Below are 27,670 nucleotides of genomic sequence, written 5' to 3' on the forward strand. Positions count from 1 at the left end.
AGTAGACTGTACCCGAGTATAATGCCTTGCTAGCTCAGGGATTATTCTAGCTAGATTTAGGAGTTGCTATAGACCAAGGTAAGCATCGACAAGCACTCGGTGGTGGGAGGACCTCGCCCCGGGTGCTTGTGGAGCAGCGACCCGAGACACATAGCGTAGAGCGAAGACCTTCCTCAGTAGTGGTAGTGGGGGAACACGCCAGGGGCCAAGGTACATCACGCTACACCCCCGTCATCGTCTCCGTCAGTCTTATCCTGCCGCTCACCAGTAGATTCCCTGGTCTTGGAAGATCCCTCACTTCCTCATGATATGATTCCCCAATACTCCTCTCGACTCAAACATCAACACCACTGCAGATTGTTCTGGTAAATTGGTATCTTTATTTCACTTGGTTCCATTTTGTTGTTGTTAGTGGAAGAGTGTGTTGAAGGGATGTAGCTTGGCCCTGCGCCTCCCCAGGGTAGATGTTGTTGTACTCGGGTATAAGTAGACTGTGCTGCCACCACACCCACACCCACCCACTTTATACCATCAAGAGAGAAGGATTCTGGTCCATATATACACACACACATACACACGTCAAAACTTGCTTAAGGGTTGACGATAATGATTATTTATGAATAGACTACCAATCATTCTCTCACTTAGGATATAACCTGTTTAAACCTCGATATAACTCTTAATATATTAGTTCTTTAGACTATCTCCCTCCCTTACTATCTCTCTCAGACTAACTTAATGAATCTCAACATTTATAATGACTGTTTCAGCTGATCATTGTGTTAGTATGATCACTTCTTTGATCAAACATCTGTCTTGCCAAACTTGCTTTACTTTGATATTCAGATCCATATCTCAAGTGATAAACAAGACTCTCCTTACTTTATAAAAATGCATATATAATTTTATTAAGGTGCCTGCTCATTGTTAAATGCATTTCAGATGTAGAAGAACTGCATTGCAAACAATCTGCCATTTTATCAGATTATGTCTCTCAATTTAACCTCTTGTAAACGCTTTGTTTTGGTAGGCCTCCCTCCTGTCACCGATGAATAACTTAGCCTAGACATAACGTTGTTCACCACGTGATAGAGTTAATAACCCTGTGCGTGACGTCATCCATCTGTTATTGTAGAAGCTTGAGCTGTAGTCCACCTTGATCCTAAACTGCACTGCACTATAAATGAGGCAATTAATTGGGTCGTTCAGACTACTAGTATATACTCGCCCCCCACTCAACAACTTGTCCCTTGGTACTTATGTTCGACGGAAGACCCACGCTTCTTGCTCTCCGTCTTTTTTGCCTGCATGTTCCGTCTGTTCAATCATTCAAGTTTTGGAGTCTGTTATGTTCAGCTTCTGTTAGCGTCCGTGTGTGTGTACGTGTGTATCTGGTGATCCTCTCTGACCTAGACACCTGTACGCTGACCCCAGATGTGCTTGACAACTGCCTGCTGACTTAAAATGGTTCCCGGCAGGTGTATCATGATCTGTGGTCCCTGCAGGTATCTGGGGCATCATGGTTAACCCCAGCTATCATTTCTGATGAACCTGGTCGACCCTAGTTGACCTTGGTTGCTGTCTGGCAGCTCCGGTTGACTAAAGTAGTACAGTAGTCCAATGACTTCCCGTGAGTCACTTATCAGTCTGGTAGCCTCTCATAACCCAAAACTGAAGTAGTGACCACAGTTACTCTAACATGGTTGACCCAGACAGCTGTGTGGTGACCATGGTTGACCCAAACAACTGTGTAGTGACCATGGTTGACCCAGACAGCTGTGTGGTGACCATGGTTGACCCAGACAACTGTGTAGTGACCATGGTTGACCCAGACAGCTGTGTGGTGACCATGGTTGACCCAGACAGCTGTGTGGTGACCATGGTTGACCCAAACAGCTGTGTGGTGACCATGGTTGACCCAGACAGCTGTGTGGTGACCATGGTTGACCCAGACAGCTGTGTGGTGACCATGGTTGACCCAGACAGCTGTGTGGTGACCATGGTTGACCCAGACAGCTGTGTGGTGACCATGGTTGACCCAGACAGCTGTGTGGTGACCATGGTTGACCCAGACAGCTGTGTGGTGACCATGGTTGACCCAGACAGCTGTGTGGTGACCATGGTTGACCCAGACAGCTGTGTGGTGACCATGGTTGACCCAGACAGCTGTGTGGTGACTCACAGATTGACCCGTTGGCTGTGTGGTGACCGCCGTTTGGCCAACCCAGCTGTGTGTGGTGACCATGGTTGACCCAGACAGCTGTGGTGACCATGGTTGTGAACAGCTGTGTGGTGACCATGGTTGACCCAGACAACTGTGTAGTGACCATGGTTGACCTGAACGCGGCTGTGTGGTGACCATGGTTGACCCAAACAGCTGTGTAGTGATATGGTTGACCCAGGCTGGCTGTGTGGTGACCATGGTTGACCCAGACAGCTGTGTGGTGACCATGGTTGACCCAGACAGCTGTGTGGTGACCATGGTTGACCCAGACAGCTGTGTGGTGACCATGGTTGACCCAGACAGCTGTGTGGTGACCATGGTTGACCCAGACAGCTGTGTGGTGACCATGGTTGACCCAGACAGCTGCGTGGTGATCCGTTTTATAGTCATATAGTGACGTCATTTGACCCGGACATTTACCTGTAACTTTGGTCGAACTCGTTAATTATTTGATGGTCCTACTGACTCAAACACCTGCAGTGACCGTAAGTGACCAAGACTGCTGTATTGTTTTGGCAGATGACTCCGACAGGAGTGTGTTGACCTTAGCTGATCTAAACCATCTTTTGGTGACCTTAGTTGGCTCAGACGATTGTTTGCTGGTCTGCCTTGACCTAGATACACATATGGTGTAACCCCAGGTTGACCCAGACGGTTGTGTGATGACTTTGTTTTACCAAGACAGCTGCATGTTGGCCCTCACTCACCCACCCAACACTCTCGTCATGACCTTTGACCTGAACTGCTGTTTGATAACCCTGTTTGACCCAGATAGATGTGTGGTGACCTCATGTAACTCAAACAACTTTATGATGACTATAATTAATCCTAAAAGCTTCGTGTTGAAATTAGTTGATCCAGACAGCCTTTGGTGATGCCGGTTAAGCCAATCAGCTGTATGTTGATCTTCACCTGTGCTGTGTACCCCTGAGTGACCCAGCCAGATGTGTGGTGACCCTCAGTGACCCAGCCAGCTGTGTGGAAACCCCCGAGTGACCCAGCTGGCTGTCTGGTGACCCTGAGTGACCCAGCCAGCTGTCTGGTGGCCCTGAGTGACCCAGCCAGCTGTGTGGTCATCTTTAGTGACCCAGTCAGCTGTGTGATGACCCTGAGTAGCCCAGCCAGCTGTGTGGTCATCCTTAGTGACCCAGCCAGCTGTCTGGTGACCCTGAGTGACCCACCCAGCTGTGCGGTTAGGAAGACTCAGGGTGACCTGGTAGCTGTGGTGTCCCTGGGCGAAACAATGATCTGGCTGGGTCACACAGTAATGTTGTGGTGTGGGTGTGTACTGTGTGTTACTTCTCCCCTCCCTCCCCCCTCCCTCTGTCTGTCTGTAGCACAAGCATTAAAACGTTCTCTCAACCTCACTGCAAATTCTGATTGTCTGTTATAGGAGATAAAATAAATGACACTGCTCAACCATTGGCCAATAAAGTGGGTTATTCCGGAGAGACAAAGAGAAACGTTCTCCATGTCAGGTAAATTTGCAGAAAATTTTTGCTCAACAGAACGTCTTGGGAGAAAAGGAGCAATAATTGGTTCAGGTGAGATTCATTATGTGGTTATGCGATGGATTATGATGGGTGGTGTGACACAGCTGGTCCTGGTCGTTAACACAAGGAGGTGCGACAATCAGAGGTTGTTGTGGGATGCGGAGAGCGTGTAGTGTGTTGGCCGTGGAGTGTGCGGCATTAGTGGTTGCTTGCGGTTGTTGGAGTGTGCGGCAAGTAGTGGTTGCCTGAGGTGTTGGAGTGTGCGGCACTAGCCTGCGGTTGACCGGGTGTGGGTGTGGCTGCAGGAGGCCCTGGAGGCGGCGGAGCGGCTGCGTCGCGAGCACGACCATAGCTTCGCGGGGTCGTGGGGGCTCAACGGCCCTGCTACTGATGCCGGTACTTCGGCCACACTGACGGCGCTGTTGGAGACCAAGGACGCGCGTATCCTTTCGCTGGAGCGTGAGGTGGCGCTCCTGGAGGGGGAGGTGGCCATGGCCAGAGAGTCGGGAGGGGCGGGCCTAGGGGGGGGCCTCATCGGAGGTGGCCTGTCCGGCTCTCGCTGGGGCTCCCGCGCCTCCCTAGTCACGCCTCCGCCCACCGATGACTCACGCCTCCTCCAGGTGCTGCAGGAGCGGGAGCGCAAAGCTAAGTCGCAAGTAAGTTGTGGTCGCTTGGACGGTGACGTCGCAAGGGGCTGCCACGCCCACACACTTCCTCAGACTCGCAGTTCTCCCCGCGGGGCTCTGACACGATTAAGGCAAATGTTAAATTTAAGAATATAATCAGCTCTCTTCTTATAGGGACACTGGAGACTTCCCTAAAGCAATTCATGATTTAATGTTTTCATATTGGTATTGTAATTAGCCAGAGACACCCACACCTTCCTGTAGACACACGGCGACTTGTGGTGGAGTCGATTGTTTGTAGAGTAATATGTGTTCTTATTATTAGAGCTTCCTCGCCAGCATCTTGGTGGAGACTGTCTGGTGTACAAGTGAAGGGCGTGGCGGCCTCTTGTTTATGTGTGTGACGTCATGGGTCTCCAGGAGGCAGCTGTCATCTGACGGCCATATTGGAAATTACAAGAAAAGTTAGCAACACTTTTAATACAGAATAAAATACAGATTTGCACAAAAAATAAACTAAGCCGTTGTTACTTTTCTTGCAATTTTTTGTTAAGATTTAAAACTTAGTTACTGAATGATGCTCACTTGCCCTAACGGCTTGTGTGTTCGTTAATCTGATTGCCAATAATTAGCTAGAGGTAAGTTGGCTACCATGAGAATGACCGTCTCCCTCTGCATGGTTTTATCTCACCACCTCGAGGCAATATGGCGAACCTCAGCGAGCCTCGTGTCTCCCTGTGTTGCGTCAGTGTACAGTACGATGGTCAGGGTACACGAGGTGAGTGAGGCGACCCACCCATCATGTTAGCACCACCTGGACCTCTTGTTGGGTACCTGGTCAGGTGTGAAGGACGGTCATGAGGCCAGGTAGGCAGGGAGGGAGGGATAGTACGTTTACCTACTCTCTCTCCCTCCCTCCCTCCTCACCTCCCTCACTCTTCCTTCACCCCTGGCCCTACTTTTCACAATCTGTCATGTATAACGTTTTACTGTTGTGAGTGTGTGTGCCCTGTGATGGTCATAATTTACCATTCTTTTGTTTATATATTTTTGGTTAGAATAGAAATTGGTTCAGTTTTCATTATTTCCGTTTTTCATAGGTTGTGTGTATGAGTTTATATGCTTTTTCAGGATAATTTTTGGAGTCTCCAGTTTTGATAGCCCAAAGATTCGGGCATTTGTGTTGTAGGTTTTAACTCTCTCGATGTGTGTGTGTGTATCTGTGTGTAGGATACGTGTATATAGATATTTTTTTGGCTTTCATGTTCTTTATTTTGGCTTTGTGTTTATCTGCCTGTGTAGGAGCTTCACTGTTATGTTTTCTTCACCACAATTAGTATTTTGCAATTACATTTTCCTGAGATAAAAGTTTTATTGTCTGTTTTTAATAATGCTAATGGTTTTCCTCGGTCATAAATCCACCCCCCCCCCCTATCCCCTTAACCCCCCCAAAAAAAATCAAGTCAAAATTTATGTTTCACTTTACTAAGATTTAATGATAATTATATTTACACCATCAGTCTTTTTTCACCTGTAGTTTTTAAGACTTTTTTTTTAATTGGCTTATTTTATTATTGAGATACAGCACTTATAATAGTTGCTCTATGTATTTTGTAATTATTAGAAATTTTATAAACAAAAGAAGTACAAATTAGAATGACTGGTCTTAGGTCGTCAAACGTGTGAAAGACTTAGGTCCTGTTGAAGTTTTGTGTGTTATCTTGAGCACCAACTAGAGTACGCACCTCCCACCTTATGTGCTGTTGACCCACTGTAGAGTTAGCTGGCCCCCTGCGGCTATACCAGATAACACGCCTTGGATGGTTCACTAACTCACTACTTCCTGTAGCTGGAGGAGTCTCGGCTGGAGATCCAGAAGCGGGACCAGGAGATCCTAGCACTGTCGGCCAAGATGAAGACTCTCGAGGAACAACACACTGACTACCAGCGACACATCACCGTGCTCAAAGAATCCCTCTGTGCCAAGGAGGAACACTACAACATGCTCCAGGCTGATGTGAGTACTCCTTATAGTCTCTACCACATGCTCACATGCTCACTCTACACCACCACAGCATGTGAGCCCCCCACACATGTCACTACAACATGCGCCAGGCTCGTGTGAGTACTCCTTATAGTCTCTACCACATGCTCACATGCTCACTCTACACCACCACTGCATGTGAGCCCCCCCACACATGTCACTACAACATGCGCCAGGCTCGTGTGAGTAATCTGTCTCTCTTCCAACCACTGACTCACATCATCTCACTCAGAATTTAGAGAATCGTGTCATTACTTCTTTCACTCTTTGATCACATTACCCCACCTTCACAAGTCGCTACACATATACTCTAGTACTGTGTATTGATAGTACTGTATATAGTACTCAAACCATTACACGAGTACTTCAAGCTGGTGTGAGTACTTCCTCTCCTCTCTACACACACACACGTTCATGTCAGTCCACACTTCCCCATGTCACTACAACATGAGCCAGGCTGACGTGACTACTCCCCAGCACCACAGACATCACCCAACTCTCCTACACCCTGACGTAAGAGCCACGTGAGTACACATAGACTTACACCAGTTGGCTCACAAGGACAGTCAACGATTTATGACTCATTTAAGTACTCATAGGTCGACCCAAAAGACCATTTGACGACTTGTGAGTCATGCGAGCAACCATTCACAGTCAACTCACAAGACCAGTGGACTGTCCCCCCCCCCCCACCACCAAGATTAATGTGTTAGTGTGTACTTTGGTGCTGTAAACTAAGTCCCGTAGACCATTGCTCGACCCCTGAAGATTAGTAGACCATTACTTGACCCCTGAAGATTAGTAGACCATTACTCGACCCCTGAAGATTAGTAGACCATTACTCGACCCCTGAAGATTAGCAGACCATTACTCGACCCCTGAACATTAGCAGACCATTACTCGACCCCTGAACATTAGCAGACCATTACTCGACCCCTGAAGATTAGCAGACCATTACTCGACCCCTGAAGAATAGACTATTGCTCAAGCTCTGGGGACTAGCAGTAATCCCCTTATGGTATATATGTGTGGGTATATTTCGTCTTGTTATTGTTGAAAACCCGCTTGAGATAACAAAGGCAAGTAATCCTTTTCTCTAGTGTCCGTACCGTATATTAAGTTAACAAAGGCTTCTGTTCCTTTATATGAAAATCCGAGAACTCGTGCATTTGAGGTCTTTCAAGTGGTCATGATACTCAGTGGCCACAATGCACAGTGACCATGATACTCAGTGGCCATGATATTCAGTGGCCCTATACACTCACCTCACTCACCTCACCTCACCTCACCTCACTTAACCCATGTAAATCGGGGATGCCTCGTGAAGCCTCATTATATCAAGAATCGGACGCTGTATTGTGAGATTACTCGAACTTAACACTAATTAGATTCATTTGTAACGGCACCACCGAGGCTTCATAAGGCTCCATTAGAACAGTATAATATTGCGTTCAATTAGACTCTCCTCTTAATGTTATAACTCTGGCTATAGAAGACTTCGTTATATCACATAAACTAGGGTTAATTACCATTGAGGTGGGCGAGGGGATACAACTCTCGTTTCCTGTTTTAATGGTCGGTGGTTCATACCCTGAGGCAACCCTCTCCCCCCCCTCTCTCACCGAAGTCGATAGGTATCCAACTTTTTATATAGGACCTCATTGGGATCCCACACGCCTTCTAGTTGCAAGGGAGGTGTCAAGGGGGTGGTTGGAGGTGTCAAGGGGGTGATTGGAGGTGTTAAAGGGTGGTTGGAGGTGTTAAGGGGTGGTTGGAGGTGTCAGGGGGTGGTTGGAGGTGTTAAGGGGTGGTTGGAGATGTCAGGGGTGGTTGGAGGTGTCAAGGGGTGGTTGGAGGTGTCAGGGGGTGGTTGGAGGTGTCAAGGGTGGTTGGAGGTGTTAAGGGGTGGTTAGGTGTCAGGTGGTTGGAGGTGTTAGGGGTGGTTGGAGTGTCAAGGGTGGTTGGAGGTGTCAAGTGTCAAGGGGTGGTTGGAGGTGTCAGGGGGTGGTTGGAGGTGTTAAGGGTGGTTGGAGATGTCAGGGGTGGTTAGGTGTCAGGTGGTTGGAGGTGTCAAGGGTGGTTGGAGGTGTCAAGGGGTGCTGGGAGGTGTCGAGAGGTGCTGGGAGGTGTCGACAGGTGCTGGGATTTCATGCAATATATATAAATATGTGTATATTCGCTCTAACGAGTCACAGGAATCAGGTTCTGCCTCGATGGATCTTTGGTGCTATTGTTCAACACAGTCAGCGCCTCGACCAGTGTGTGAGGGAGATGTGGAGTAGCCAGTCTCTCTCTCTCTCTCTCTCTCTCTCTCTCTCGTTCGTTATCGTTCATCCTCCCTCCCTGGTATTTTGTGTGTCCTTTCTCTCCCTCTCTTATTCGGTCTCCTCTCCCCTGTAGTTCTGTATTCTCTACTATCTCACTTCCTATCGTATTGACTCCTCTTTCCTTACATCCGCCTTGTTTTGCCTTCCTCTCTCATTCCCTCTTTACTTTCCTCCATCCCTCTTACCTCGCCTACAATCCCTCATCATTGCTCCTTTCTTATTTTCCTCCTTACCACGACTTTCTCCTCCCACCCTCCTTACCTCTCACCCTTCTTCTTGTCATCCACCGTCCATCTCTCTCTCACTCTCTCTTTTCCTATGATCCTCTCTCCCTCCTCCCTATATCATAATCCCTCCCTTCTCCCTCCCATATCCCTCTCTTCCTCCCTTCTCCCTATCCTCCTCCCTCCCTTCTCCCTCTCTTTCTCCCTTCTCCTTATCATCCTCCCTCCCTTATTCATATCATCCCCCCCTCTCTTCTCCCTAGTATCCTCCCTCCCTACCCCTTCTCTTCCTCCCTTCTCCCTATCCTCCCTCCATTCTCTCTCTCCCTCCCTCCCATCAGAAAGACTGGTATCCACCCACGTCTTGCTCTACTCTGGACCAATTAAAGCTGAGTTCTACCACAGCGGCAGTGATGGCACGCGGCACTCCCACCCCAAACACCCGCTCTCCTACACACCTTCACTACACACACACACACACACACACACACACACACACACACACACACACCTTCCCTTCACCACCCTTCCCTTCCCTTTACCCCTCCACCTTCCCTTACCCCTCTCCACCCTTCCCTTACCCCTCTCCACCCTTCCCTTACCCCTCCACCCTCCCTTACCCCTCTCCACCCTTCCACCCCTCCCCACCCTTACCCCTCCCGACCTGTCCCCAGTGCTTCCTGACCATGCCCTGCACATCCCGACTTGTCCCCAATGCTTACCGACCTGTCCCTTGCGCATCCCGACCTTTGTCCCACTGCTTCCCGACTTTATCCGACACCTCCTGACTGTCCTAACCCAACGCCTCCCGACCTTACCCTTCACCTCCCGACCTGTCCCACTCCTTCCCGACCTCACCCGACACCTGCCGACCTTACTCTACTCCTCCCGACCTGTCCCACTGCTTCCCGACTCGTCCTAACAGCTTTCAATCTATCCCAGGACTTTCCAACCTGTCTCGGCCTGTCCCACACTGTCTCGGAGTATATCTCAACCCGTCACAAGCTGTCCCAGAGCGTGTCGACCTTTCCCAATACATATTAATCCATTCAGATTCCTCTCCAACTGTCTCATCACCCCCCCATACACGTCCCACCAAATCGCACGCCTTCGCAACACGTCCCAATCCGACCCAACACGTCTCAATCCGACCCAACACGTCTCAATCCGACCCAACACATCTCAATCCGACTCAACACGTCCCAATCCGACCCAACACATCCTAACCCAACCCAACATATCCCAAGACATCCTAACACTCCTTGGACCCAGCTCTGGCGTGTCCCCAACTTGAGTGAAGAAAAAAAAAAAGAGGACATTGAAGACTATATTTTTTTTTTATCTTAAATTTAACAAAACAAAAATCAATTACAACTAAACGACAAAAAATAACAAGACTTTTTTTTAATATATATAAGAAAATAACTACAGGATAATAAATGTATATAAAAGAGAAATATGTAAGGATTCTAAATATTGGATGAGTGAAGGAATCTTTTTTTCTCTCTCTTTTTTTTTGTGTGGGAATAATAAGTTGTTTTGAAAGTAGGTAAACACGTCAAGGAAAAACATCTTGGTAATCGTTTATTTTTGTTTTACTCCTGAAGGGGAAGTGCAGGATGGTGGCTGAAAAATACCTTTGTAGTTCTCTCTCTTTTCTTTCCTCCTCTCACTTGAAACGAGGATGGAAATATATTCACAAAAACGTAAACTTTGTGTGAGGGGAGAGGGAGGTAGAGAGGGAGAGATGGATGTAGCGAGGGAGAAGGTGGTAGCGAGGGAGAAGAGGAAAGAGAGAGGGAGATAGCGAGAGGGGTAGTGAGGGAAATAGCGAAGGAGAGGAGGAATAGTGAGGTCAAGGTTTAAGCGTAACTCAGGGTTTAAACGTCACTCAGGGTTCAAGCGTCACTCAAGGTTTAAGCGTCACTCAAGGTTAAGCGTCACTCAGGGTTCAAGCGTCACGTTGTCAGCACCAAATGTACCACTCAACACTTTGCTCGATTTTCCTGTATATGCTGCAGACGACACTCCAATTTATTATAGTACACCTGCATACATACAGCAATTATTTTTTTCACATTGCTGTTGTTGCATGGGGAATCTGAGCAACTGAACGACCCCTGTTTTTAATGCCTCTCAGTCACACCCGCCTGGCATTTGGGAGAGATGGTATTGCCTCTCCTGATCTAGTTTTAGTCACTATTATATTTAACTAATGATCAAACTAACTATAGTAATAACGTGGTGATTTTATATGAGCCAATCAGTGCTCGTATGACTCTCTGATGGTGGTTGTAGGTCAAAGGTGAGGTCAGGACAGTGAAGTGTTTTTGGGGTAGGTGAGTGCATGGCCAGGCAGGTGTTGCACTATCTGAGAGCAAATTATCTGTAAGTTTTGAAATACTTCAGCTCAGATTCTAAGCACACGGACATTATCTCTGTACATATTCCACCTACTGCATTCCCCCCTGTACCATGTATGCATTATATAACCTACTTGACCCCGGTATTATAAGTTAGGACATGTTCGGAACACAAATTCTTGGCCATCACTATTTTTTGGCTTCTTTACTTTAATTTTCGAAGCCTCCTGGAGAATTTTCTTTCACTGGTGTTACGGAACAAATGTTTAAAAGAAAATGGAAGAATTTATTTCCGAACACATCCTCAGTTCTGCATTAATAACTTCAGTCTTGGCCCTCTGAGAGGCGTGAAGTAACCATAGCACCAAGCATGACAATATCCATACAGTATCCAAAGTGCTATATGTAGCCAATTACTAACCAAACATCTGTTTTACTTATACTGCAAAGCCAATGCACCGATGCAAATATGATGAAGATAATTTAGCTTTCCCTGTCCATGTTACCCGCACAGCCAGCACCTCGCCATGCTTGGGTACATATTCATCGCTGCTGTGTTGACAGGCGACGGTGGTGGCTCCGCTAACCTACCAGGCTAGCAAGAACACCACACGCGTGTCAACATTGTTTATATTTTGCACCTTCAGCTATATATATCCTCACCCTCCCACTGTTACAAAGAACAGAGAGGATGTTCCATATCCTGAAGGAGGAAGGTGTTGAGGATATGTATGGTGGCTGACCTGGTCAAGATATAAGTCCATAGCGACGATAGGGAAGCCTATATCCCCTACAAGACGCAGGATATATGGGAGACCCCGTGTGCTTTGGTTTACAGCAGCATTCCCCCGGTCTCCTTCGCCAGGTGGAGGAGTTACGTCAGCGCCTGGAGGAGAAGAATAAGACCATCGAGAAGAAGACCCAGCAGGCGCTGCAGACCACTCAGGAGAGGAACAAACTCAACTCAGAGCTCACCGAACTCCGCGACCACATGGATATCAAGGACAGGAAGATCAATGTCCTGCAGAGGAAGGTAGGCCCTAGGAAGTTCGGAGAGGCGCCTAGCAGGAACTAAAGGTTTGCTGAGGGGTCATTATGGTATAAGGAAGACAGTCTTCCCAAAGTGATAGAGGCAATGTTAGATGCAGCAGGAGGGGGATGCAGAAGTCTTATACATACACTAGGAAAGGCAATTTGAGGGACCATTTGTATATAAGCCAGATGTAAGATTAACATAAAGGGGGAACGCAACAGAAGGGATTAGTTGGGAGAGTAGTCGTAAGGGGGAGGTGATAGCTGGTCTTGCACGGAGAGGCCAGACTGTGGACATTAAACACTGAAATGTCAGATCTGGGGGAAAGGTTATGGATGAAGCTCCTGTGGGACTGTAAGGAAGATATAACAGGTAGAGGAAGACAGCAAGTGATGGAGGTCTGATAAAGATGAAAGATTAAATAATAAACGAACTTAAATTAAATAAAATGAAAAATCTATTAACTTTCTTGATCTGATGGCTGATATATATATTTATACTGTATATTATAAGCCTAATACAGGACTGCGGGTTTAGGTTAACTGGAGCAGCAAACCCTGAAGGTCTATTGTAGATGCTTTAAGGTCCTGCAAGGGATATTAGCTACTGAATGTTCTGTGTGAGGGTGTTTAGGGCTCGTGAAGGGGCAATGGGGAGGGTCATGCACCAGATGGCTAGGAAAGTTAGCCAATATTCTGCTGAGAAAGATTAGCTTTTAAAGTTGGTCCAGTTTATGAGGGGCTGGCGGGAGCTGCCTGATAGGAGGCTCGCAAAATTAGCGCCGTGAAAGGTCAGATGAACGTGTGGGTTGAGAGAGAGAGAAAGTGTGTGTGTAAAGGGAGGGACTTGAGTGTAGCTTAGTGTGGAGTCATTCATAGTTGTACAGACACAAAAAAAAAAGAATCATATCGCATTCCCAAAAACAACAGAACGGGAACTTAGATAAAAATCTTAATCAAAATAAAAAAGTGATGCCTTAAAATTAAAAAAATACACACAAAAAAAACAAGATGCCATAAAAAAAAACCCACGAGTCATCCCAAATAAAACAACTTTGAATTACAAGAAATGGAAAAAAATGAGGTTTAAAGAGGAAAGAATTTAAAGAAGTGAAAGAGAGGTTAAGAAGATTATAAGATAAATGTAAATATATTTTTCTTTCCTGGTGGATGCGAGTCACAGGAAAATAGGTCTCCAGGGTATTTATATGACTCTCAGGGTTGAGGGTGCTAGGACCTGAGCTTCCATGTTTGTACCATCATAATTAAATTTAAAATGATGTTCTCTGCCAACTAATTGTACCCATTATTAATTGAAATCTCTCTGTAGTTATTGATCAAAGAAATATAATTAATAGGAAGAGATTCAAGTAAAATCTGAAGGGAGAGGATAAAGTAGAGAGAAGGAAGGGGGGGGGAAGAAAATGGGAAGGAGGGGAGAAAATGAGACAGTGGAAAGGAAAGGAGAGAGTCAGAATAGAAAAAAAAGAAAAAAATACTCAAGGGAGGATGATAAACAAGATGAAATAAGGGAATAACATAAAGACGAGTAAACGAGGAATAGAGAGAGATAAGATTAAATAATACAAGTGTAAGAATCAGCTTATTACCACAGCCATCATAACACAACACTACAGTGGACCAAATGTTGATACACATAGTAGTTTGGGTTCCCCCCCCCCCTTATCAAACCCTCATTATCTCTCAAGACTAATGGATAGTTAAGGTACTGGAGGTGATTAGGGTATAAGGTAGATGAGCCACAATTTGCTAATGATCTTGGGATAATAATTCTCCTTAATTAGAGATTACTTAAAGGTTAGTTTGTAGTAATGTCAATGTGCTCTAATGGGGTCTGGGATGATGGGTAGGTGTTTAAGATGAAGGATTCTGTAGGGGGGGAAGGGGTGAGGGGGGGGGTGTTAGATTCGTGGTAGAAATAGAATACAAGTCTTCATGGTATTCAAACTATTAAAAAAAATTATTCAGAACATTCTTTAAAGAGTAATGTAAAGATAGAGAGATGTTGACATTATCTTTGATGTTTGTCCAGGAAGTTATTGTTATATTGGTAGGATAATTTTTCTTTTGTTTTATAAATATTTCAAGTTTCAATATTTTATTTTTCAGGATGGTTAGTTGTTATTACAGCCATACATTATCCATTGTCATTATCATCATTGTCATTATCATTATCATCATCATCCTCATCCTCATACTTTTACCATCATAGTCATTGTCACCATTACAATCACCCTTCCTCATCACCATTACACTGTCATTGTTACCAAGGATATTGTCACACACACACACACACACACACACACACACACACACACACACACACACACACATCAAAAGAGTCATCACATTCATTAAATCACTCAGACTTGCCTCAGCTTCAGATTGCCTTGTTGTAGCGGCAGATGTGTACAATCATCCACTAATTACAGCATGAACAACGTATGAAAAAATGGAGCATTATCATTTTTGACTGTGCATTGGAACTAACCCAATTACTAACTTGATAATCACTATAACTACTAACAGCTCTGCTCTCTGTGTCTGATTTACATATAGATTGGTTCCGAGTGTAGAGGAATGTTTGTGTGATGTGTTGATTGTCCGTCTCCGTTCTGCTTTATTTATTGTTTAATTTCTTGTATTTCCCTTTTTATTATTTGTGAAGTATTTTGCTTTCATTATTATTAATTCAGATTTTTATTTATTTTGTTATTATTTTCATATTCTCTGATTCTTTTCTTCGTTTATCAGGTACAGAAGTTATTTTCTGTAGTTATGTATTACCCCCTGGCTTGTAGCACCCAATGTTTGGTCCAGCCTGAGGGCGGAGGATCCGATCGCCTGGATTAGTCCAGGCACTTCATCCGTAGCTCCTGCAGGTACAGTGCTGCTCTGACTCCTCTCTTCACTGTAGGGTGCAGTACTGCTGGGTCTTCCATCACTTTAAGAGATGCCACCAGTTGTAGGTACGGTACTCCTTCAACCTCCTCCCTCACAGAAAGAAGTACCACATAAAGTAGATAACAGTACCCCTTGAGACTTCTCTATCACTGAAGGACCTGCAAGTAATACTGCCCCAGCTAGTCGGGGGCCTAGCAGGAATATGAAAAGTTATATATTCTCCTTGTAAACTTGGAACTAATACTGCCCACCCTTTAGTAAATTGAAGAAGACTTAATGTACATAAGTTGTAGCAGAGATGTACCAGTAATGCTGTAAGATACTGTTGGTAGGAGTGTGGTAGAGAAGGAAACACAAGCTGATGTAGAGAATTTTACAGTAAGGATGAAACACATTTCCAGTAAAATTCACAATGTCCGCTGTTTTACCTTTTCTGCCATACATCCATCTGTCCAAATAAGTTATATTCACTTGGTAACCCCAACTGGGTTATTAATCCGAGGAACCTGTCATTTGGGAAATCATTTTGTAGTTCCTGTAGTTGCGGTCAGGATCAGGTATCTCTGACCAAATATTAATTTTTTTATTAATCCTTATGTTATTATTATTAGTTTTTTTCCTTTCAGAAAGTCTTGAGTTTGTGTGATATTGTGTACACGATGATGAATGACTTGTGGGTGTATGTTGGTGTGGTCGTATAAATGTGTTCCTGGTGTACAGTATGTGTATATAGCTGTGTGAAGAGTCCATGTCATTGTTTAGTTCCTAGTGAGGTTTAGTACATTTTATTTCATTCTATATACTTATTAATGTAATACAGACTGATAAGGATATTTCTCAGGGTTATTTTTTGGTGTGTGTGTGGTCTGTCTGTCTGTTTGTCTGCCTGTCTGTCTATCTGTCTGTCTGTGCTTAAGCTCTCATGTTCACATTTTATAGTAGTGTACTAAGAGTCTGGTGTGTGAGGTATAAATCTTGTAATATAGTGTACCAGGAATGTTAGTGTGGTCATGATGGCGTAGAGATGTTGCAGTAATGTGGCTCCTCAGATTGAGAACCTTGAGGATTTGCTCCGTGAGAAGGACAACCAGGTGGACATGGCCCGGGCCCGGCTGACAGCGGTGCAGGCCCACCACTCCACCTCAGAGGGCGCCCTCACCTCCCTGGAGGAGGCCATTGGCGACAAGGACAAACAGATCCAACAGCTGCGAGAACAGCGAGACAGGGCAGAGCAGGAGAGACACCAGGAGCAGTCTTTACACGAACGTGACATCGCCGAGTTCAAGATGAAGCTGCACACGCTCGAGGGCGAGGTGGAGAAGCTACAGGTCCGTCTTGAACGTTCTCTAGCTGAGAAGGACAAGCTAGAAGCCAAGCTAGAGTCCAGTCAGTCTGAGTTAGGCAAAGCTAAAGCCGAGCTTGAGAAGATGCACGGGGAAGTGGGCAAGAGCACCAGCGATTATGAGTCCTATCGCCACCGACTCACCAAAATCGAGATGGAGAATGATCGCCTAAGGACAGAGAATGAGCGGCTGCACCACGACCTGGAACGTTCCCACCCGACCTACGGCCGTTCCTCCGTCCCCGGGGGCTCGGCAGGTGAGGTGGAACGCCTGCAGGAGAAGCTTGACAAGTGCCAGGCAGAACTGCGCCGTGCACAGACTGAGCTGCGCATGAACCAAGCCGACTACGAGCGGTCCCATGTGGAGGTAAAGGTCAATAATCACTTCCGTTTCGTTAGTAGCGGGCAGAACTATGGTAGCAACAGTAGCCAAGTTTTGGAGTATTGATAACCACAGTAGCCAAGTTTTGGAGTACTTGTAACACAATAGTCAATGTTTTGGAGTATTGACAACCAAAGTAGCCAAGTTTTGAGCACCTGTAACACAATAGTCAATGTTTTGGAGTACTGATCACCACAGTAGCAAACTTTTGGAGTAATGATAACCAAAGTAGCAGGTTTTTTAGTATTAATAACAAAAGTAGCCAAGTTTTGGATTATGAAGGACCAAAGTAGTCAAGTTTTGGAATATCAATAGCCCTAGTATATATGGCTAGATATTTTGAATGACCAGAGTAGCTAAGAATAAAATAAGTACTAGAATATACACAGTATCATTTAATATAACAACTGACTGTTTAATAACCAAGAGTACTATGACTATTGAACTAAACTCCACCCACATTTGGCATCCTAAGCAAACTGTCAGACGTCACAGATATACAGTAAACTGACTGATGGTTGGTAAATACATTATTGTTGATGCTTTGTATTTATGAGCTGCCAAGGTTATTTTGCACTGAGCCCAAAGAAGTTCATGTACAACTTCTTCAAAATTCTTAGAAAATCTACCATTATATTTCATTGTTATCTAAATGTATACAAGTACTTCAATAGCTTAGTCTTAAAGCACCAATCACGTGTCATAGTTTCATGTTAGTTAAAGCTATTAAGATTATTATGATTGTTTACAGTAGTTACGTCAGTGACTATCTGAACACGTCAGTGGCCCCTGGAGTAATTATCAGTGGATGATACACTTATTTGTTTGTTGTGGAAACTAAGACTAATTGAACAACACTTAATAACCCAGCAGTAAAACAACAACAATAACCCCAATAAATAAAACATAACAATAAGGTTTGTACATGTGTATCCCAATAACATTCTAACTTTGTTCAACAGTTAAGTGGACAGAAGTAAAACATATTACTTAATGAAACAAGGTGGGTGAGAGATACAGATAGAGAGATACGTAAAACAATAAGTAAATAAAAAAGTTGTAGTAGTTTGAATTAAAGATACAGTATACCTAAAGTAAAATAAAGAGTACATAGAAAGAAGATATCTAAAGAATATTGATAATTAAAGTAATGATTAATAATTACATAATGTGATGAAAAGTAATGGTAGCAGAGTAAGTTAAGTGTAATAAAGATCATAGCTATGGAGATGACAACACAAACTAAACTACATTCCCTTTAGGTAGAGAAGAGCCAATACAGGTACTCACTTATTACAGAGTTAACCTCCTCGTGCGTCTGTCCTCTCCCTCCCGTAACAGGTAGAGCAGCTACAGGAGAAGGTGGAGAAGGCCCAGGGGGAGATCTACCGGCTGAAGGCGCGGCTGGAGAACGCCCAGAGTGAGAAGGACAGCGTGCAAGAGGAGCTGGAGCGAGCCCAGGCTACCGTTGCCCGCCAGCACAGTGAGCGGGAACGATGGGTTAACGAGGTCAGTGGCTATTAACTGTCCTGTGCGGATGTTAAGTGTCCTGTGTGGTTGTTAACTCCTTTAACTGAACAAGGTCATTAACCCATGCCTCACTGTGTCTGGTGTCAGGTGGACAAGCTTCGGGAGGAGCTGGAACGGTCTCAGGCTACTGTGGGTAAGGCGCAGATCGGCCAGGAGAAGACCCAGGCCTCCCTCGACAAGGTCCAGTCCGAGCTGGACCAACTGCAGGAGCGTTACGAGAGGCAGAGCGCCGAGATCCGCAGGGTGAGTACCTTGATATGAGGGGGAGGAAGGGGCGTTACAAAAGAAGGGAAGAGGATGGGAGAAGGAAAAGAGAAATTTTCTTGAGAGAGGAAGGGAGGGGTTTACTGTGGAATGGTAAGAGGGACGGAGTATTTCGTGAACTATTAAGGGAGGAAAGGAAAGGAAAACTCCTCTCATTATCACTGAAGGAGAAGTACTTCATCCCCAGGTGAGGGAAGGAGGGTGGGGCTAACCTGTCAAGTTATATAAAGAAGGCAGAAAAAGTGTCTGTGAACACCGTCAGTGGTTAATCAAACTCACAGCCAGAACACTACAGTGGGAGAGACTGAGTGCACACCCTTTACTACACACCAAGATGGCTGAACTTGTCATGTGAACCTGTAACATTTCTCTTACAGCTGTGTTACAGGGATGAGTCTCATCATATGTTCAGCCATCACCACAGCACCTCACGCGCCTCTCTACTAGTAACTATGTTGTATGTAGTCATTGGTTTCCATCGTCAACACACCTTCACCCTAGAGCAGTTATTAGTGGCGAGTAGTGTCGTACATCTATAAGGTTTGTTGCGGTGTGTCTGTTGTTGGTCTCTTTATCTGTTTTTGTGGTGATCATAAGGTTAACTTGACTAATGTCATTTTTTTCTGGTCAGAAGAGAGGAGGGGACGTGGCGGTCATTTCTATGCCTGAAAATTCAGGTTATTATCAAAATATGATCTATACTGCCTCAAGTACAGGAGTAAAAAAAGTTTCTTGGGCTTTTATTGGTGCAAGTATAAATACAATTACATATACAAACACAAGAACAAACAAAAACCAGAGGAGTGATTTCAACATGGAGACAGTATCGTAAAAAGTGAGGCATGAGATATGCCCAGATGCTCATCAAAAGCATGGTTGGTTGTCAGCATTCGAGTGACCCAAAAGTACACCGTCTACCAGAGCTGTGTACCCAACCTCCTGATTGATGCTGTCTCCACCTCCTCCCGCCCATCTTGTCTCCCTTTTCATCACACGACCTTCGCTTCTTTTCACCTCTTCCACATCCTCTTTTGTCCCATCGTCCTCAGATGTTTAATCTTTGAATAATTCGGGTAAGGTAATCTTCTCCAAGCATTATAAACTTTCACCATCTCGATTTTTATCCTTAAGTTGTAAAGTACTTACGTATTTAATCATTGTCATTGTAATCTTTGGAACAATGTATGTCAAGTTCAGCTTCTTAAAAGTTGTGTTGGTAATTTAATTGTCACTTTGAATGTGGAGAGAAAAATATCATTACCTACTCAGATCTTTAATTAAAGTCTGGAATAATTTTGCCGACAGAAAATTAATTTACATTCAGTGATGAGTTTTATAATTGTGTTAGAAAATTATGTGAAGTTCTTACTGGCTGCACCTTCCCCTTGGCTTGTTAACTTAAGCAGGATTGTAATCTTACAAAAAGATTATTAGTAAGGTGGTCTGATGTATTCAAGCTCTTGCTTGATTAAGTAAGGTTGGTGATGGTCAGGTGTATGTGGCTGGTTCAGGTTAATGATCAATTTTGTTCCAATAAATGATGGCCGTGTCAGCTGGTACAATATCATTATTTATCTTCTTCACTACAGCTGTTAGTCATAGTCTTGCTTGTTGATGCTGAATATCTGTGACACAACTGTGTATAGGTTCTGGACTTTTCACTTTTTCTCAGCTTCTGTTTAATATAGTTATATCCCATCCAACCATGAAAAATGGTGTTGTTTATCATAGGAAAGGCATAATATATATATATATATTGTACTGTACTGTACTGTACTGTACTGTACTGTACTGTACTGTACTGTACTGTACTGTACTGTACTGTACTGTACTGTACTGTACTCGGTTTCCTATGAGAAAGTCAAGGTAACACTTTGTGTATTGTTATTTGTTAAATTCTGGAGGTAGAAGAGTCTTATCTTAGAGAAATAAGTCCTCACCTCGGTAGGAATCTCTGCTATGGTAAGGGTAATATTAATACATGATTTTGAGCGGAGAACTCCTTTGGTCGGATCAGTCATGGCAATGGGGACACACTGATCCTAAATGGGACGTGACTTTTCACTTTTTAGTCCCTGATGGCCAGACACTCTTTGATGTAAGGGAAGGGAGGGAGCTTGTCTTAAATGTGTCTGTTCTGCCGAGGATCCTGCTGAAGCCAACATTACAGATCACAGTCTTAGTGAGGCTTAAAAGTGGCAGAAGTTTAACAAACTTAGTTCTTAGTTCCTTGGAGCCAAAAAGAAACCTTTTTCTTCGTAGATTTTATTCTTAACCAAGCTCATTCTCCAAACACAGGTGTTGCGATTTTATATATGGCAAGTGAATGACTCTGCTCCATTTACATATCGGTTTTTTTGTTCTCTCTCTCTCTCTCACCTTTTTGCACATATTTTTTTCTTTTTTGAGTGCATATTTTTTCCCCAACACACAAGATGATCAGTGTCTCATTTTGTGTTCCAAAAATTCCCTCGCGACGCCACTCTGGAACAGCCTCTTGTATTTACCCTCTCTTGAATCTGGTGTTTCCACGTGAATTCTTTTTGTTGTTTGTGTGTTCCATATTATGTTCCTTGGTACCAATGTTTGCGCGTGTAAAGCCTGAATGGAGGTGTAGTGGTGCACAAAACACTAACTGTGGCCTCTCCCGCCCCACGCTGCCCAAGAGAGAGACAAGTGGGGAGAGCGTCACCAGCCCCGCCCGCCCACACACACAAGTAACTGTCCGCTTGCTGCACCACCACCACCACTCTCCCCCTCACCTCCTCATGACGCCAGCAGGGGGCACGGAGGCCAGCCGTCCGGCTCACCCGACCTCTCACTCTTTCTCTCACTCTTAGCTTCTCTCCCTGTGTACTACAGTGGGTGACGCCTGCACGACAAGCGACTTTGCCCCCTCCTAGCTGTTGACGCCGCCCTGCATCGTGGGCCGGCCAGCTGCATGTGGCCCGGCCTAGGACACACTACTACCTCTCTAAGGCATGGTTGATACCGGCCCTCAGCCTGATTTTTTCCTTTCTCTCTCCTCGTGGTTGGGTTGGGCTCGTGATGATGAACTTTTTCCTGGCATGGTTCCGCCCATCTCAGCTGCCAGCATGTCACCAGTTTGACGCACGTGAGGATTAAAACTGCAGAACAACTAGGCATCTGCCGAGGGGTGCTAATGACAGGGGCAGGCACGCAAGCAGGCCGCCACGAGGGCCCCGACTGTAGCGCTGACGGGGACGACTGCATGACCGCACGCCACACTGCTCTTCGCACACATTCTGCTACACTAGAGCACTCACTCAAGTATCTCCACCATAACAGTACAGTAGAGCCACTGCTTGCTCTCAGCTCTACTTTCAGGAATACTATTATTCATGCGTTACAACATTCACTAGAGATCACGGGGAGACAGTATAGGTAACTGTAGTGACATAACAGAAACAACTTCAACAAAACTTCATTACAAATCTTCATATATACTGTATATACAATTCATATACTGTACACATCAACAAATACTGTAGATTAAAATTAGGGTAACAAGAGGACAGTATCTACATCAGAAAATGAACCTAACAATAATACGTACAGTATATATTTTAGCGTAGTGAACCTTTGAACGTGATTCATCTCAACAGACAAAACAAAGTATTTGACTGGTATTCTCAGTGATGTCTGGAGTTTCAAGATGGCATAATTATAAACATGAATTGGTTTACGTATCTACACTTCGTCGTTCAGACGGGGGTGGCTGGCTGATAAATTGTGACATCATCGCACACACCTTTACTAACTGCGTGAGTAAGAGACAAGAACAACAGCGGAATAAGAGATGCCATACACACACACCTGACAGATAATATAGTTGAAATATACAAATTAAAGCCAAATAGCCATTTTGTTCTCTTTGGCTCCGGTTAAATGTTTGCCAGCCAGTTACACCAGCAGCGTGACCACAAACGGTAACACAGGTAGAGTGACCACAGTGACAGTAACTCAGGCAGTGACCACAGCGACAGTAACACTGGCAGCATAATCATCATAAAAGCGGGAAAAGTTCAGTAGTCTGTCACCTATCATCTTACAGCTGCCATCTTAGTAATTCTCCTGAGGTCAGGTTTTTGTGTACATACTATCATTATGTAAGTTAATGTCTTTACAGAGTTAATTATAAAGCTCCAGCATAATCTGCTTAAGTTTAGAGTATTACAGTTGTCATTTTAAATTACCCACAAAAAATTATATAAAGATTAAATGTAAGCTTGAAAATTGGTTCGTTGTGTTTTATTTATTGTTTTTCAAAAATTTATGTAAAATTAAGTTATTTTCCATCTCTTTGATAGATTTTTTTTTTGTAAATACTGTAGATACAGTAATTGGAATATAATCATTAGAATTTGTTCATAGGTAACTGAGCGAGAAAGCCAGTGTAGTTACACCACCGGTTAAAATTAAACTACTGTAGAAATGATAGATACATACGAAGGCTTACCACAGAGCGTCTTGTGTGTTTTAGTGGGTGAGCGAGAAGTGTGTACGGTAACTTTTGGTACAATAACTCCAGTGTTCGTCGTCGTCTATTTAAATATTCTGTGTTTTAGATCCAAATATTTCCACTGTACAGTATTGCCCTCGGACATTAATATTTATAATAATCATCTTTATTTATAATCAAGAGGTGACATTGAATTATTAAATGTATCCTGGTGTATTACCATTAAATGTGGAGTTTATGTTAGTTTCTGTAATTTATTGGCACCTGTGTTTGGGGTTGTGAGATGGCAAGAGTGTGAAGGACAAAGTGTGTTGTAAGGTCGAGGTGAAGCTCCGACAGTTGTTACTCAAATCATTAAATAAGGCATACAGAGATAGGGAGTCTTGTTTTGGCTGAAGTGCATAGAATGCTGAATCAAGTAGTATACTGTACAAACTTCTTTCACTTGCTAATACAGTCTTCATGCTCACTGATTATATTTTTTTATTCCTTGAGGAGTGTAGTTATCTCTTGCTATGCATTTGTGACCATTTGGCCATGGCACATACGGAGGACATGTGGAATGGACATTAAAGGCGGGAAATGAACCTTATTGCTCGGTCACACTAACTACATATACACAGTGGATTATTTATCATGTAAGAAAGTTAAAAGTCAAGAAATAAAAAGTTAACAGACTAGAAATGGTGACATGATATGTATTACAAACTTTCGACTTATCCGAAGGGGCTATAGCTGGGAGTTCATCCGTGGATTTTAAGTGAAAATTTAATTTGCGATCACCTCCCTCCCTTGTGCAATGTTTGAGATATTGAACGTTGTTGGTAACGGCTTTTAATATTGTTGTATCCCTTCACACCCTAACCTACAGTACCATGCGACCAGTTTGGTGTTGCTGTATCGTTCTACAATACTGTTGTATTAGAATAGTCGCTGAGTACTGTTTACCCTTGTGTCTGGATGATGTACTGTACTGTACTGTACTGTATGTTGATCATTTCCATGCCCTGGCCATGTGTCACACGCCTTACGGGTTTGTTAACCGGTAGTGTACATAACTGTGTCCATTCTTTGTTCCTTCTATTGCCTGCATCTTGTTTCTTCTGACTTATCTCTTGACTTGTAAGGCCAGCTGTTCCTCGAGTACTATTCCCACTGTGACTAACCTTTCTGGTGCCCCAGTAGCTTTGTAAATAGCCATGGTTTGCTACCAGGTATATTCTTAGCTAGACACAAGTTTTATCACATCAGATTCACCAAGAAAGTGCCCTGCTCAGTAAAGCTTCATAGCAGATGATGTTCACCACATTAATGTACTGTAACAGATTAGTCTTCTTTTTTTTATCAATCAGGTGAAAGTCCATAATGTTAGGATTAGGTGGTTACCTTTCACCGATGGTTATTTTACTCTCCGGATGTTTCCAACATCTCTAGTCAACGATAACTTGAGCTTTTGAGGTTGCCGCATGTACATGAGAGGGACTCCGTTTGAAGAAGACAGTGCCTATCTTGCTGAATATAGCCTAGCCCCTGCAAGTGGCTGCTTGTGTATATATATATATATATATATATATATATATATATATATATATATATATATATATATATATATATATATATATATATATATATATATATATATATATATATATATATATATATATATATATATATATATATATATATATATATATATATATATATATATATATATATATATATATATATATACCCCTGTATATATGTATGCATGAATTATCAATCCTCTTTCTATTTCATTTTTGTTTTTAGACCATGTAGACATTTGATAATTTCATTGTAGACATTAAATGCAGCACCTTGTAATATTCTAACAAAATCTTTTTTGTTTTGTTTTATTGTTTTTTGTTTAATGCCCTAAATAAAACCCACAATGAAACCCAAATAAAAAAAAGGTAGAAGTTTGGACCTAACATCTTGTCCATCTAACTTGGGCTATTATCAAGTTGAACTAAATAATTATCCCAGTTAGAGTGAAACATTAGTGTCCATATGCGAATTTATCAGTTGTAGCTCTCGGTAAGAAGAGTGTGTGCCCAAGAAAAGGCTATCCTATACCAATGTTGGGGATCAAAGAGGGTATGATGTGCCCTACAGGTTCAGGCAGAGCGTGAGAAGCATGCCTACGACTACGAGCAAATCCAAAGCCAACTGGACAAGGCTCATGGTCAGAATGCCCGGCTCTCCAAGGAACGCGAGGCAGCGCAGCACGAAACGGACAGACTACGAGAGAAATACGAAAAGGCTCAGGTAAGTTATCAGTGTTCGTTTACAATAGCCTGCCCGTTTTCCAGCATGTTTTGGATGTAACATCATAGGAATAGTTAACCTTGTGTCAAAGATCAACAATTATGTTAACTTTGCAGCATCATAGAAAACAGTAGCGCCACGTTGAAACTAGTTAGTTCTGGTTATTGTAACCATTTTGTTATCGGAATTCTACTGGCTGAATTGGAATTTTGCTGCATCCAGCCTGCAAAGCTTTTCAAATCATCAGAATGACAAAATTCGCTGTTGTTTATTGCGAGAACTGAGCTATTGAATTAAAGTGCAGCTACGCCACCTTCCAACACCCAACCTGTCCTTCCCCCCCACCTGCATCTGAAACCACCTGGCTAACCCACCAGCGGGTTCTCCCTCAGACACAGATGGCTCGCATGCAGAAAGAACGGGAGGCGGCCACCAGTGAGGTGGAGGCGCTTGCCGAGAAGGTGGACTTGCTGCAGGCGCAGCTGGGCAAGGCTCAGAGGGACCGGGAGAACGCGTACGGGGACCTGGAACTGCTGAAGGAAAAGTACGAGAAGACCTCAGCCCAGACGCAGAAACTCATGGTGGGTGCAGCTACGTAGTGGGGTAGTCGGTACAACCCGAGTCATCTTAGGGGAAGGTGGTGTTTCTAAGTAAACCTAGCTGACCCTACCCATTGCTCTAGAATATTGACTAGTATGGACCTTCGAAGGTACAGTGTATACACGTATATATGCCATTGATTCCATGTTTGTAGGAGTGCATTGGCAGTAATAATATAGTACTGTGCTGTGCTTAAGGTGATTTGGACGAGGGATGGATAATTTCAAGATTTAATCGGTAAGACACGTATGACCTGTATATATATATATGTATATATATATATATATATATATATATATATATATATATATATATATATATATATATATATATATATATATATATATATATATATATATATATATATATATATATATATACACATACATATACATATATATATATATACATATATATATACATACATATATATATACATATATACTGTATGTATGTTATGAAACCTACAACTGGCGCCATAGGTATCAAATAGATTACCACTTGTAGTACGTACAGTAGTTCTCGTGTGTGCATAGAAAATGGGAAGTTTGCACGTTAGGCGTGGCACGTCCATTCATATGCCTATGTCACTCAGTGTGTGGAAATTTTCTTGCATATATTTTGTAGTGAAAACTTGAGAATTCACTCATTTTTTTAAGAGAAACTTTAATACATTTATCACAATTCGAAGTCTGACCATAAATGGAAGAATCAATAACCAATATAACTGCTGGTGTTACACATGGCGAAATATATAAATGTTTATTTTTTATACCTAGATTACAGTAGGCAATTAAATGTTTGTAGACATGTTACAAACATTTTTTTAATTAGATACTACCCTTGATTTTCAGTAATTTTATTTTGTTAAGCACATGGCAAGCGTAGAGTGCATGGAATGGCAAATTGAGTTTGTTTGGCTAAACCTGATAAACCTGCAGTGTTCAGAATACAGAGCATAAGCATGATAAGTTTAAGCAGACGAGGAACTACCTAACAAATTGTATTTCAGTTGGTAAGTAAATGAGCTTTTGCTTCACCCAAACGCTTGCCTGTGGCTGCTAGGCTTTATAGCAATGGCAGCCGAATGGAAAATGTTACCGTAATTTTTCGTGAGTATAAAATCCACTTAATCTTATGCGGGGACATTAAACCTATAGTCTCTCTCCTTATTTCATGAACAAATATTTCCATAGTATTATCCGGTGAGAGAGGTACAGTATATAGGCTATATTTTTTTCTCTTAATAACTTTGGTAAATTTGAAATGGAAAAGGTTACAATCAATCTGCAGTAGATAAGTGTTGAATATTTTTAGTCACTAATATCATTTCCTATTTAGCAACTAAATAAATATACTATATAGTGAAAGGAATTTTTAATGATGTTAGGTATTGTTAAACAATCAGTATATTTTCTCAAACTGAACTTTATTTTTTTTATAATACACCACAGTAAAGTACTGAACAAACTATCTCTCTTTCTCTCAAAACAGTCTCTCTCTCTCTCTCTCTCTCTCTCTC

The 27,670-nt window shown here is 43.3% G+C and overlaps 1 protein-coding gene across 20 annotated transcripts in view; it reads left to right on the forward strand.

Annotated features, from left to right (window-relative positions):
• Positions 1–27,670, forward strand: part of LOC121856933 (trichohyalin-like) — a 78,292-nt gene that overhangs the window by 25,190 nt on the left and 25,432 nt on the right. For 9 of the 20 annotated variants that reach the window (XM_042352700.1, XM_042352694.1, XM_042352697.1 and 6 more), the window contains 8 exons: positions 4,023–4,373; positions 6,193–6,360; positions 12,140–12,334; positions 16,308–16,973; positions 18,324–18,491; positions 18,600–18,755; positions 25,396–25,548; positions 25,941–26,129. In XM_042352700.1, coding sequence (XP_042208634.1) covers positions 4,023–4,373; positions 6,193–6,360; positions 12,140–12,334; positions 16,308–16,973; positions 18,324–18,491; positions 18,600–18,755; positions 25,396–25,548; positions 25,941–26,129 — 2,046 coding nt within the window. Of the gene's footprint in view, positions 1–4,022; positions 4,374–6,192; positions 6,361–12,139; positions 12,335–15,034; positions 15,324–16,307; positions 16,974–18,323; positions 18,492–18,599; positions 18,756–25,395; positions 25,549–25,940; positions 26,130–27,670 lie in introns of those variants that run through there. The other 11 variants (XM_042352695.1, XM_042352696.1, XM_042352698.1 and 8 more) reach the window with 11 other exon arrangements.

The sequence above is a fragment of the Homarus americanus genome, unplaced genomic scaffold, assembly GCF_018991925.1.
Source record: "Homarus americanus isolate GMGI-L3 unplaced genomic scaffold, GMGI_Hamer_2.0 scaffold44060, whole genome shotgun sequence".
Taxonomy (NCBI): Eukaryota; Metazoa; Arthropoda; class Malacostraca; order Decapoda; family Nephropidae; genus Homarus; species Homarus americanus.